The sequence below is a fragment of the Aquarana catesbeiana genome, linkage group LG05, assembly GCF_042186555.1.
Source record: "Aquarana catesbeiana isolate 2022-GZ linkage group LG05, ASM4218655v1, whole genome shotgun sequence".
Classification (NCBI taxonomy): domain Eukaryota; kingdom Metazoa; phylum Chordata; class Amphibia; order Anura; family Ranidae; genus Aquarana; species Aquarana catesbeiana.
The window spans coordinates 136,247,695-136,261,881 of NC_133328.1; the positions used below are offsets into that span (position 1 = coordinate 136,247,695).

Sequence of the window (14,187 nt, forward strand, 5' to 3'; positions counted from 1 at the left end):
CAAGCAAGTATTAAGCGTCGTATATGTGTCACAGTCAAAGGCTTACACAGTGTAGTGATACTTTTTGACATTTTTAAGAATTGTCATTTGTTTGGTGCAATTGACTTTTTAATTCATATGCTTTAACATTAACTATTTTATATTTACTGTTTATTTCATTGTACTATAAGTGCTTGTTTACTGCTGAGGTAAAGCTTGACCAAACATAACTCTGAGTTTTCCTATTAAACACACTTTACCAAAACAAAAACCACAGTCCCTCTAGAAGTCAGCAGGAAACAGGGAAATATGTGCCTCCACTGATAGAAAAAGGTGAGAAATTTTATGCGTTGACTGTAGTTTTGGCGAACTGATTATCTCAAACTTGAATTGTGTTGTGCACAAATATTAATATCACAGAAAAGACTCTCAAAGCTACCCCTGGAGCTCACAATAAAAAAAAATATGTGTGTAGTGTTTAAAGGGGCTGCTCTCACCAAAAACAAATTACAAATAATGACAACTACCAGTTTCTTGCATCTTTACAAGCGTCGGCATCTCTACTGAGTAAGTTCCTGCCCATGTCACAATCCCTCCCTGGAGGCCGCACCAGACCTAATATGGAAGTAGAATACAGAATCTGGCTATGCATGTTGCGTAACAGTTCCTGTTTTCTGTCGTCTTCCGGTGGGTTTTTACAGGCAGCACCAGCATCATGTTCCGTGGTAAGGCCAAAGGGAGGACTGGGCTGGGAGGACTCACAGAGTCCTGTTTGGTCAGTGTTACTCCCTAGAGGCCCACATGGCTTACAGTAGACAGAGAGAGCTATGTGCATGATATATGCAATATAATCGCATATTTTATAATGTGGTTCTCACCCTCTGGAGCTCTCTGTCACAGCTCTTGTTAGGGCATACAGCCTGGTGACCCCGACCCACTGGATAAATGTCCTGTGTGACCTATGGCCAGTCCGGGCCTGATCAAAATGGTTCAGTGTTCCCCCAATAACCTAGTATCAAACAAAACCAAACATTTTAAAAAAATCACACAATTCAAATCCTCAAAATTACTGTGCAGATATAAATTAATAATAATACTATGTAAAGTGTAATCAATGTGATAAAAATCAGTTGCAAAAATCCTATATAACAGTCCAGTAAACACTTTCAGTGCGCTACACGTTATAGCGATCAACCACAAAATCCTATACAGCAATTGAATAAATACATGAATGAACACAGGCATAAATTATCTGTAATAAATCCTCTTTTTTATAATAATAATCTCCACCATGATCAGAAAGACAATTTTCATTGATCCCACATTCACCAACACAGTGCTCTAAAGGATGTACTCTCACCTTCTCAGATGGACCTCACCAGAAAAAAGAAGTCTAAATATTAACAGGTTCATCAAATATTTTCCTCTGTTACCTATTTATTGAAGTATTATTTAATTACAGTTTACCACACTGATTATAAAACTTATAAATTCCAACTGCAAATATTCATATTTTCAAATAAGGCACACAAAAAATAAAGGTAGCCTGTTTATTTTAGCATATTACCATCTGGATGATAGATTAAAATTTAGGAAAGTAAAATGGGGTTTGTGTGCATGTCGTCTAGAACACTCTTTATTGTCTCAATGGACACTTCTCCTTTTGGATGTATCTTTGTAGCCACATCCCATAGCGTTTCAAAGTGATTATCTGGAATATGAACACCTATGTTGCGTAGTATCTGTGCAATCTGGAAAAAAAAGAATATTTCAGCTACAATTTTCATTTATTCTTGGCCTATACCTGGGCTGAACTCAGGTGCAAACCCTTTGAAAATAATATAACTTAATAACCGTAATAACCTAGTTAGAGAGATATCTTAACCAAAAACAATATAATGTATAGTAGCATGTATTGAAACATATGCCCATTGCTAGTGTTGGGACTTGCAGCACTTTTCTCAGGTGACGATAATAAAAGAATACAGAATTTCACATTGCAGAATGTATGTTAACTTAGCTTAGTGAATAAGATGAAGCTGTGTTCACTTCAATTATCTAATCATGTGCAAGTCAAAATCATTTTTTTTTAAATTTCCCTTGCACCGGATTGGGTGAAGAGCGTAATCTAATATTATTCTCTAAACTGAACATTTACTTCCTTTGTAACATTCTCTTATTTAATAATTCAGCTTCAATGTGTAGATATGGAGAATGGGCAGAAAGAAGTGCATTACCTCGTCTCCCCCCAAAAAGGAAACAAAAGGAATCCTGCCACATGTTTTTTTCCAATATGTTGAAAAATCTGTGTGATAAGAACTTCATATACGCAGAAGCATTTTTGCCCTCTAGTTTTTGTTATCTTTCTTATAAAACATTAGAATTATCTATACAGGTAGTTCTTGTTTTTGTAGTGCAGCAAATTTTCCCTTTGTGGCCCCTCCATCTAACTTTCAGTTCTTTCATATCACACGGGCTGTCCGATCATGTCTGCCTATCAGTTTTTAAGGTGGAACTGATTGGACTCTCCATTCACCCCTATGGAGCGGTGCATGTCTGCGGTGACATGTCCTCTGACATCCGCCGCTATCCGATCCTGTCCGCAAAATCCAGATGTGTGATGGTCCTATTTTCCATTCGACTGGTGGATCGGATTGAATGAAAATAGAGTGGCGGTCCATTTTCACCCGATTTCTCCATTGGGGAGAGAGGGGCTGTGTCCGTCTCTGCTCTGCACAGTGAGGGGAGACAGACCTGTCATCCGTCTGCTCAGCGGGGATCAGCGGAGTGATCCCCCACTGAGCAAGTGAATTCTATCCAACGGAGGTGCCCACGTGAAAGGAGCCTAACAGTGGTATTCAAAATTGAGTTCACATTGCTTCTAATTTCACAATGTGCCATTGTATCTTGGTATATAACCAAGCAATCAGACTTATATCTTCCAAGCACCTGTCCCCGTCAACAATATTTGGATTGGGATGCTTGGCTAGGTTTGGTTGACCACTATATTTATAAATGTGTTTCTTCCTTGCTTTGTACTTTACCTCTTCCTTGGGACGAGATTTAAAAATATCACGTTCATAGACCATGTTCTGTGTAAAGATAGATGGACAAAGCAGTCCAAAGGCATTAGATTCATCTCCATAGTTGTTTCTGTCACTAATTCTGCGTAACCGAGGAGGAGCAATATCTGTTCGAATGGTAGGAATACCATAGGTCCTATAATCTAAATTAAAATATGAAATTCAAGAGTCAAAAAATGGATGTACTGAGCAATTTTATGACAAATGTTTTATAAATAAGGTGATCAGACAAGACTAGCTAGACTGGCCAATAATTGCCAGATGTCTATAGGTAATTTTAGAAAGACCTTGTATGCAGGGTATTAAACAAGTGAAATCCTAATATCAGATATGGCATACTCTTACAGGAACAGAGGAAATAGACAAACAAAACATAAGGGACAGGGCCACTGGAATATAAGGCAATATAAACAGAAGGAAACATAAATTCAGACACAGTTGCCATTCATAATTATAAAGGTATAACATTGGAATATATTGCAGCTTATCATTCCTTATATAGGTATTAATCCCCAAAACATTTTTTTTTTAAATGCACCAATTCTTAAATGTGGCAGCTGCAATTAGTATTTTTAAGGCTTCATGCACAGTGGATGTTTTGTTATGTCTCCTAGATGCCTTTTCTCCTGGCAGCAGCATTTTGGTAGAAAAAGATGCTTGATGTTTGTAAACAAATGTAATATTAATGTATTATGGCCATTGAAATGAATTAATGCTCAAGTGCTAAACATGCATTTAGACACATTTAGATGCGTTTACATGCGTCAAGTGTTTTTTGTTTTTTTTTTCTGCCAAAATGCCACTGCTTCTGGACACCCTGGCTGTGGGGTTTTTTTTCTGCCTCTAAATGCCCTCGCCTTTGAACTTCTTTAAATGCCTATTTGTGCATGGACATATAGACCAACATGCAGAGGTGTTAAAGGCAGAAAAAAAGCACCAGATGTTAAAAACTTCCAGTGTGCATGAGGCCTTAGCTTTACCTGGTGATCCAGCCAGTACACCTGTTATTTTTCAACTTACTTTACCAGACAATAACAACATGAAACTGAACTACTTCATCCAGAATGAGAACACCCTAATACAGGAAGCATGTTACTGGCTGAACCACAAGTTGAAATAAAGGAAAAAAGCCAAAAATAGAAAACTTAATGCAGCCATCTAAGGATTTGTAAGCTGCAATATATAATATTTATGTTTTTGGGTTTAATGCCACTTTAAAGCTAATCAGACCGACTCTGCATTGTTCTGGGTGTGAGACGGGAAATCTATGTCTCACAACCAGAACCCAGCACTGAAGCTACATACAGTTCATACAGTGCTTAGAGCCAGGATTTAGTGAAGGAAATAGTTTGGACCAGCTTGAGCCAACAAACTATTAAGAGTCACAGAAAACCTGGTGATCAGCTTTAAACGCTGCATTAGTTTTCTTTTCCAGGCTGTTTTTTTCTTTCTTTTCAACCTGGTAATCCTGCTAGGAACATACCATATTTATCAGCATATAACACACATTTTTTTCCCTTTAAAATCAGGGGAAAATCATGGGTGCGTGTTATATACCGATCCCTGCTGTCTCTGAGGGAAGAGAAGAGAGCACCGCTGAATTGCATAGAGCCGCGATCTCCTGTGTACCTGGCACTCTGTCACTCACAGCCACGCCTCCTGGCCCCGCATTGGGCCACTGTTCTGTCTATCATATGAGCAGGGCCAGGAGGCGTGGCTGTGAGTGACAGAGCGCCGGGAACACAGGAGATCACGGCTCTATGTAATTCAGCGGTGCTCGCTCCTCCTTTTCCCTCGCAGACAGCAGGGATAATCCAACACCGGCGAGGCTGCAATGATGGCAAAGGTGAGGCTGCAGATGGGCACTGAACAGGCTGCATTGTTGGTCAATTTATAGGCTGCAGATGGGCACTGAACAAGCTGCACTGATGGGCAATTTAGAGGCTGCAGATGGGTACTGAGCAGGGTGCATTGATGAGCTGTGACCCTCAATTTTCTTCAAAGTTCTTTATTTAAAATGTAAGTTTTTTCCTTAAACTTCCCTCCTAAAATTGGGGTGCGTGTAATACGCCTGTGCGTGTCATACTCTGATAAATACGGTACTTTCTGTCTTTGGATGGCAACACAACATATTGTATCTATGGATTAGATGCATTGTCACCTTCAGACATATATTGGGACTACAGAAAACCTCCTCCATTCACCATTCATCTTAATAACATAGAGAAAGGTGAACTGGGCAGGACTGATATCACTGCTTGAGATAACACTACAGAGTGCACAGAAAATTATCCGCTCACTTGATTTCTGACAAGATCAACGTTTTTGGGTTTTTCTTCTTGCACCTATTGCACAGATATTACAAAACACATTCAATGATATCTTTAACAGACCAATAAGAGATGTTCATTGTTATGCCGCATACACACGAGCGGAATTTCCGACAGAAAGAGTCCGATGGGAGCTTTAAATTGTATATTCCGACCGCGTGTATGCCCCATCAGACTTTTTCTGTCGAAAATTCAGACGGACTTAGATAGAGAACATGTTCTATATTTTTCTGACGGAACACATTACTATCGGAAAAACCGCCTTGTCTGTATGCTGTTCCAACGCACAAAAAAACGACGCATGCTCTGAAGCAAGTATGAGACAGAAGCTACTGGGTATTAAACTTCCGCTTTCTAGACCCATCGTACGTGTTGTACGTGTTGTAGGTCACCACGTTCTGGACGGTCGGAATTTAGTGTGACCGTGTGTATACAAGACAGCTTGAGCGGAATTCCATCGGAACTCCATTGGAAAAACCTTTGTGTGTACAGGGCATTAGTGTTTAAATACATTTTAGGAAGTAGAAAAATATTTCTGAAATATTTCCCAAGCTACACCGATACTGGAAGGCTATCATGGATACCCTTAATAGGGTGTTTCAGACTACAATATCTCTTGATCCTAAATACTGTCTATTAGGTATTCTCAGCGACCTAGTACCAGCAGAGCCCAGGAGGGTGGCATTTAATCGTACTCTCTTCCAGGCCCAGAAAATACTCCCTTTTCTATGGAAGTTGCCTGAATCCCCTTCTCAACAATTATGTGTGTTGCATATGGGACATACCCTTATCTTTGAAAAATATGTTTACCAACATAGGGGTTGTCTGGGTAAGTTTGAAAGGTTGTGGGTGCCATGGTTGGACACCCCCAGGCTCAGTCCACGTGAACTGGTATCGCTGCAGCTACTGCAATGCCCAGGTTGACCAGTGTCTAACCTGTTGGGTTGCAGTGATCTTAATTTCAATGGGTGTGTGTGCTAATGTTTATCGCTATGCTTTCAGCATGCTTATAAGTGAATATCCATGTACATGTACTATGCCTATGTACGTTCAGATATTTTGCCTTCTTTGTCATATATTGGACCGATGGTGTATGTTCAGCTGTTGTTGACAGCGATTTCATGATGCTGAATTGTATCTGTTTAATTACAATTCAATACAGTACCGGTTTGATTCGAAAAAAGAAAAATACACTCCTGGGCTCTGCTGGTACTAGGTCGCTGAGAATACCTAATAGACAGGTTCAATACCATTAGGGCCTATTTACACCAGATATGGTAGGACTGCATTGAGCATCTATTCCAGCGCAGTCCCACCACAAGACATGGCAAGACAAGGGAAAATGCCTTGTCTCATATCTGGCCAGTTCACACTACCATGTTGCCGTGGTGTTCACTGAAAGAAAGTACAGCATGAAGTACTTTTTTCAGCACGACACAGTGCGAGGTATCCCACAACCTCGTACAATACTGCAGCCAATAAAACTAAATAAAATGTCACTGTGCGACATTTCAATAAAGACCAGCCGCTGGTGTGAACTAGCACTTAGCCCCCCCTTCATATTGACTGTGGCTTTGAAATTTTGCGACTTCATCTGAAATCCGCATGTCAGAGCGACTTCGGGTGCGACTTGGAAGACGGGTGCGACTTGGAAGACGTCTATGCAAGCTGCACCAGAAATCTCCAAAAGTAGTGCAGGAACTACTTTTTCAAATCGGTGCGGCACTGATTTGAACAGAGCGATTGCAGGCAATAGACTGTGACTCTCAAATCCCATAACAAGTCGCTCCAATGTGAACAGGGTTTAGGCTGATTTACTTTGAATACATAATCATGTGTGGACAAAATAAGTACACTGGAGTTTGTTTTTTAAAATGATTGGATAAATAAACTGAATAGTCACACAAATCACTGTATGACGATTTCCAGCTTCTTTTTTTAAATCCGCCTCGTTTTATAAATTTCTCTTTATTCCAACTGTAGAAAAAAAAAACACAGTATCAATACACAATATTCCACTTACAAATAGAACTTGGAAGAGTGACAGATGCACCAATCCTAGAAGACGATGTTTCATAAATGTCTGGAGTCTGGTTTCCTTTTATTAGCGTTTTTGTTGTCTTTTCAGATCCCCCTTCTTCTTTCAAAACAATTTCTTCAGGTTTCAACAGACATTCTGAAGGGAAAGCAGATTTTTCCAAAAATGAATCTGCTTAACTCATATAACACACACATAGAATATACTGTATATGTAGCCAAAAGAAGTAAGTTTGTTTTATGAACATAGCCAAACTTAAAGAACCTATGGGGGTTATTTATGAAAGGCAAATCCACTTTGCACTACAAGTGCAAACTACAAGTGCAAAGTGCACTTGAAATTGCACTGAAAGTGCACTTGGAAGTGCAGTCGCTGTAAATCTGAGGGGTAGATCTGAAATGAGGGGAAGCTCTGCTGATTTTATTATCCAATCATGTGCAAGCTAAAATGCTGTTTTTTATTCTCCTTGCATGTCCCCCTCGGATCTACAATGACTGCACTTCCAAGTGCACTTTCAGTGCAATTTCAATTGCACTTTGCACTTGTAGTTTGCACTTGTACTGCAAAGTGGATTTGCCTTTAGTAAATAACCCCCATTGCTTGGGATTTCCTCCATAACAACCAATGAACCTGAATGCAGCAAAACAAAAATAAATTCCTGCATGATACAACTATATGAAACAACCACAGCAAAAACAATTAAAACAGAGAGGTGGTCAAAAGAGAAGTATGGCCAAAGCTTGCTTGGTCATACTTCTCTTCTGGGTCACATGAGTGCACTTACTTGTGCTAAAGCCTTCTGCTGGCTGACGTCACAGAGCCAGTCCAGGCTCAGCAAGGATCCCGACAGTAATGTTGGGATCAACCCAGATGCCTGACCAGCAGCTAGCTGAGAGCCTGAATTAGCCAATCCCACCCCCTCCACAGCCCGGCATACCATTGGGGAACTGGAGGGGCAGTGAAGACCAAGAACTGCTTTGGCTTAGAGCCGGCGGGGAACAGCTGCAGGATCAGATCGATGCTGCAGCCATTTAGGTGTGTATGTGTGTTTGTTTGTTTGTTTTATTAGTCCTGCACTTCTTTAAAAGAGCTGGAAGCACATAATGCAATAATATAATTTAAAAAAATGCCAGCTACTGAGTTAAAAAGTATAACAAGAATAGAAAATCGATGGAACAAATGATTGTGTCTTATGGCAGTGAGAGACAAACATCTGTGATTTTAACTCTTACATTTTGAATATGAGATGGATAGAAGAAATTCCTAGTTCATTGATCAATGATAATTATAGTTTTAAATAAAAATTGTCAGTCAACCTTGCTTACCTTCTGTTAGTATTTTTTCTTCCAATTTCCCGATGGACATTTTATCTTTCCAGGTTAAAAAATTGGCAAACTCTACAAAGTTGATCAAACCATCTTTGTCTTCATCACAATATTCAACAAGTAAGTCCAAGACATTAGAGTCTAGATTTAGGCCAAATGTCACGCAAGCATCTTTTAACTCTTCCTTATCAATTTTTCCGTCACCATTCTAAGAGAGATATCATGGTTTTGTTTTTAACAAAAAATACTTATTGGATTATCCCCCCAGCTCCTCAATCATCCCATTCACAAAATATAAAATGAAAAGAAATAATATGTATGAATGTAGAATAAAAATACGATAAGGACTCATACAGTATCATTGCAGCACCCCTTTTTAGCTGTTAACTATATCATGATAAAGGACAAAAGAGAAGGATAATACATATTTCCCTTTGATGACAAACCTCAAGAACTTACTTGAAGAAGAATTCCCCCTCATATACAGGAGAGAACAGCTCCCTCATCTAAAAAGTCAGTATGTGTATGTGATCAGAGGAGAGGTGCTGAACATTGTAACTTTGCAGTAGGATTAACATGAATTAACACCAACGAAAGTGAAGCTGTCATTGTGAAAGGATGTCCTCTGGAACTATATAAAAAGTCTCTTTTTTACTTGTAGTTATATGACATTGGTTATCTATTTTTCACATTTCTATAGTGCCAACATATTACACAGTAATTTACAGAACACATTCAAACCAGCCCTTGTTCACAAAGGAGGTCACTATGTAATGTTCATACCATACCAAGTTGATTTTGTGAGGAAATCAACTAACCAACCAGCATTCTTTTAGTAGGAAACTAGGGCATCCTTAACCACTTCAATACTGGGCACTTTTATAACCCCCTTTCCAGACCAATTTTCAGCTTTCTGTGCTGTCGCACTTTCAATGAGAATTGCGTGGTAATGCTACACTGTTCCCAAATTAAATTTTTATCATTTTATTCACACAAATAGAGCTTTATTTTGGTGGTATTTATTTACTACTTAGTTTTTTATTTTTTGTGATATAAGCGAAAAAAGAGCAAAAATTTTGAAAAAAAACAATATTTTCTACTTTCTATTTTTAAAAAAATCCCATAAAATCAAATTTTGGCATAAATTTAAGCCAAAATGTATTCTGCTACATGTCTTTCATAAAAAAAATCCTGATAAGTGTATAATACTTGGTTTGTGTGATCACAGACAGATGTACGCAGATGATCATGTACAGATGTGCGCAGATGATCACGGACATATGTGTGCAGATGATCATTAGGACATATCATTTTACTGGGACATATGTGGGGGACAGGTGTTTTTACTGTGTGGGGACATGTGTAGGGTCACACTGTTGTGGGGACACTATGGGGTGACACTGTTGTGGGGACACTAGGCCGGTGATCAGTGTGTAAAAAGCTGTAAAAAACAGCTCATACTCACTGATCACCAGCTGGCTGCAGCGATCCACTCTCCCTCTCCTCACTGACAACTTCTGTGTGAGGAGAAGAGAGCCGATCACCTAGCAACCGGCTCTCTATTTACGTCACATGATGGCTGTGATTGGACACAACCATCATGTGATGATGGTTGTGATTGGACACAACCATCATGTGATCAGGAGGGTCAATCACAGAGCCCTCCTGCCGATCTGAGATGCACTGTGACCGGGTGACACGAGCACATCTGGACCATGCGGCTGCACGGGCACGCGCGCACGATCCCCCTTCTTCTGAAGGACATTCCTGAATGTCCACTCAGAAGGAGGAAGCGCCCACCCGACCGTATATGTGCAGTGGCTGGGTGGGAGGTGGTTAAAGTCTAAATGCACCTTTTAAAAAAATAATAAATGCTCATAGTTTTTTCAAGAAAATAAATAAACATTTAGGGCCAATTCACATCAGGAATCACACAGGAACATGCTGCACATGTGCTTTAAAGCAATTCATTTTGAGTGGACTGAATCACACTGGACCGCACCGAAAGTAATGAATGCACTACTTTAAAAATGCACTGCAACCAGATTGCATGGTACTTCTGTACAATGCGATCTGATGCAGGTAAACATACTGAGGGGACGTCAATAAAGCTGCTTCCCCATTTTTTCTTGCATTAATCTCTCTTGTTAATGTATTGTGCCAAATTCATGAAGCATTTGCAACAATCTTGGCTTTGACAGCGACTCATGCAACAAATTCAGGTAGCTCTAAAAAAATGCGTCACTTTTACAGGTGCAATCAATGCGTCAAATTCAAAATAAAATACAGACAGTTTGTATCTTACGAAAGTGGAGCTAATTAAGAACAACTCTCTTTTTCCATACTGAGAGAGAAACTAGGGCAGACAGGTTTTGTGAAAGTGTCTCATGTACATTCTAAAACTGGTGTAGCAAGAGCCAAATGCAAGTACATGTTCTATCTAGACAGATACATGAATTTGGCACATGCTGAACCATTTTTTTAATGCACGAGAGACACTTTCGCAAAATCTGTCAGTCTTCATGAATTCCAGGAACTGCGTTTGCGACCTGTTTGGGGTGTTGTTAACTTAGCATTGACATCTGCTGTAGATCGCAACTGCTTTGCATTTTGAACGCAGTGTGGGAAACACACATGGAACACGGGTTTCCCACACCACGTTCTGGAGCGAAAGAGCACTTATTCTTTTTCCACAGGATCCTGCAAAGCATTTCACCCACAATCAGTGGAACATGAGTGTAATGCCAGGCTCCTACAAACTCTTCCTCCAGTTCACTGCTTGTACCTCTGTACAAGCTATTAGTTGCAGAGGAAGTGTCTATGTATTACAAGTGCAGTGATCACCACACTTGTATTCCATTGACAACTACAAGTCTGTCTGCCATGCTGGTAGGTAGTTTGGGGGTGAGGAGGTTGCCCAAATAAATGTGTAACATGTAGCAGGTTGTTAAAACAGAGTTAGCCTTTAAGAAACCCAGAAAAATACAGGAGGAAAATACAAACTCCATGCAGATAGCACCCGTGTTGGACTTTGAAGCTAGGATCCAGAGTGCTAATCATTTACCACTATGCTATTCACAATGGCATAATGACATCATGCCAAGTAGAATGGACAAAAACTGCAGAACCCAAATGTGCAAGTCTGGTAGACCCTTAGCCTCAAAAGTCTTATGCCCTGTACACACGATAGGTTTTTCCGATGGAAAATGTGTGATAGGACCTTGTTGTTGGAAATTCCGACCGTGTGTAGGCTCCATCACACATTTTCCATAGGAATTTCCGACACACAAAGTTTGAGAGCTTGCTATAAAATTTTCCGACAACAAAATCCGTTGTCGGAAATTCCGATCGTGTGTACACAAATCCGACGCACAAAGTGCCACGCATGCTCAGAATAAATTAAGAGATGAAAGCTATTGGCTACTGCCCAATTTATAGTCCCGACGTACGTGTTTTACGTCACCACGTTCAGAACGATCGGATTTTCCGACAACTTTGTGTGACCGTGTGTATGCAAGACAAGTTTGAGCCAACATCCGTCGGAAAAAATCCATGGATTTTGTTGTCGGAATGTCCGATCAATGTCTGACCGTGTGTACAGGGCATGAGAGTCTATGAAGTACTTGAGACACAATAGTTATGTAATTAACCTTTCAGCCTCTAAATTAGCTTTTGTGTTGCAATGACAAATATTATGTGCCTAAATCAAATGCTAAAAATCCCAATTAAATACAATTTAATTTAAGGATGTAACAGTAAAATACTTGAGGTGCATACTTCTAAAAAGCACTGTAAACTGATAATATGGAATTGTATCTCAATGGAGTTCTCCTTTGATGCTATAAATTAAAAAATTAGGAAGAAGAGAACGTGTTTAATGACCTTTCCCTAAACCTCCTCAGAGTTACAGTAAACACCTTCCTTTTTTATCAGCTGTAAATTAAGCAGAATCTTCCCTTATTCTCATTAGCAGTTTATTATTAAATATTATTTTATGCTTTCTACTGAATGTTTAATCATACTGTTCATTGCTTTTGCAATTAATGATCTTAATAATGTATAATTAAAATAGACAGTGAAAAATCTGTGATATTATCTTAAGAATACAAGCAATGAATGATGGATGCATTACAGTTAAGGCAGCAGCCAACCTTGTCAAAATGCCTAAAAGCTTCCAGTAATGAGCCAAAGTGATGATAGTTTGCTCTCTTCAAGTGTTGCTGAACAGTTGCCAGGATGGCTCTCTGCCTGTCCTTACCACGCAAAAAGTCTTTGGGTGTCCTATTGTGAAGAACATCCCCCACTCCTGGTGGAAGAGAAAAAAAGTTTTTTTTTTGTTTTAATTATTAAGCACATATTTATGTTTCATTGCAATCATTTTTAAAGCCTATAAACAGTCTGCATACATTTAGCAATATCAAATAATACAGGTTTATTTACTGAAATAAGTGGCATCAAAAAGAAACTATAATGGCTTTAGTTCAAATGTGTTTAAAATGTACAGTGCATCAGCGCTTCACTTTTTCCACATTTTATTATGTTACAGCCTTATTCTAATATAAATTAAATTATTTTCCTCAAAATTCTACAAACAATACCCCATAATGACAATGTGAAAGAAGTTTGTTTGTTTGGCCTTTGCCGTGACACTCAAAATTGAGCTCCGGTGCATCCTTTTTTCAATGATCATCCTTGAGATGTTTCTACAACTTGATTGGAGTTCATCTGTGGTGAATTCAGTTGATTGGACATGATTTATAAGATCTATATAAGGTCCCACAGTTAACAGTGCATGTCAGAACACAAACCAAACCATGAAGTCCAAGGAATTGTCAGTAGACCTCCAAGACAGGATTGTATCGAGGCACAGATCTGGGGAAGGGTACAGAAAAATGTCCGCAGCATTGAAGGTCCCAACGAGCACAGTGGCCTCCATCATCCGTAAATGGAAGAAATTTGGAACTCTTCCGAAAGCGGACCGCCTGGCCAAACTGAGTGATCGGGGAGAAGGGCCTTAGTCAGAGAGGTGATCAAGAACCCGATAGTCCCTCTGACAGAGCTCCAGCGTTTCTCTGTGGAGAGAGGAGAACCTTCCAGAAGAACAACCATCACTGCAGCACTCCACCAATCAGGCCTGTATGGTAGAGTGGCCAGACGGAAGCCACTACTCAGTAAAAGGCACATGACAGCCCGCCTGGAGTTTGCCAAAAGGTACCTGAAGGACTCTCAGATCATGAGAAACAAAATCCTCTGGTCTAATGAAATAAAGATTGAACTCTTTGGCCTGAATGGCAAGCGTCATGTCTGGAGAAAACCCAGGCACCGCTCTCATCAGCTGGCCATTACCATCCCTACAGTGAAGCATGGTGTTGGCAGCATCACGCTGTGGGGATGTTTTTCAATGGCAGCAACTGGGAGACTAGTCAGGGGAA

General features: G+C 39.8%; 1 protein-coding gene across 1 annotated transcript in view; it reads right to left on the minus strand.

The window, feature by feature from the left end:
* Window positions 1-1,289: 1,289 nt before the first annotated feature.
* Window positions 1,290-14,187, minus strand: part of EFHB (EF-hand domain family member B) — an 89,990-nt gene continuing 77,092 nt past the window's right edge. Inside the window, exons 9-13 of the mRNA XM_073630217.1 lie at window positions 12,907-13,061; window positions 8,756-8,963; window positions 7,416-7,568; window positions 3,024-3,205; window positions 1,290-1,730 (exon numbers count right to left, since the gene is read on the minus strand). Coding sequence (XP_073486318.1) covers window positions 1,569-1,730; window positions 3,024-3,205; window positions 7,416-7,568; window positions 8,756-8,963; window positions 12,907-13,061 — 860 coding nt within the window. The 3' untranslated portion in view covers window positions 1,290-1,568. The remainder of the gene's footprint in view (window positions 1,731-3,023; window positions 3,206-7,415; window positions 7,569-8,755; window positions 8,964-12,906; window positions 13,062-14,187) is intronic.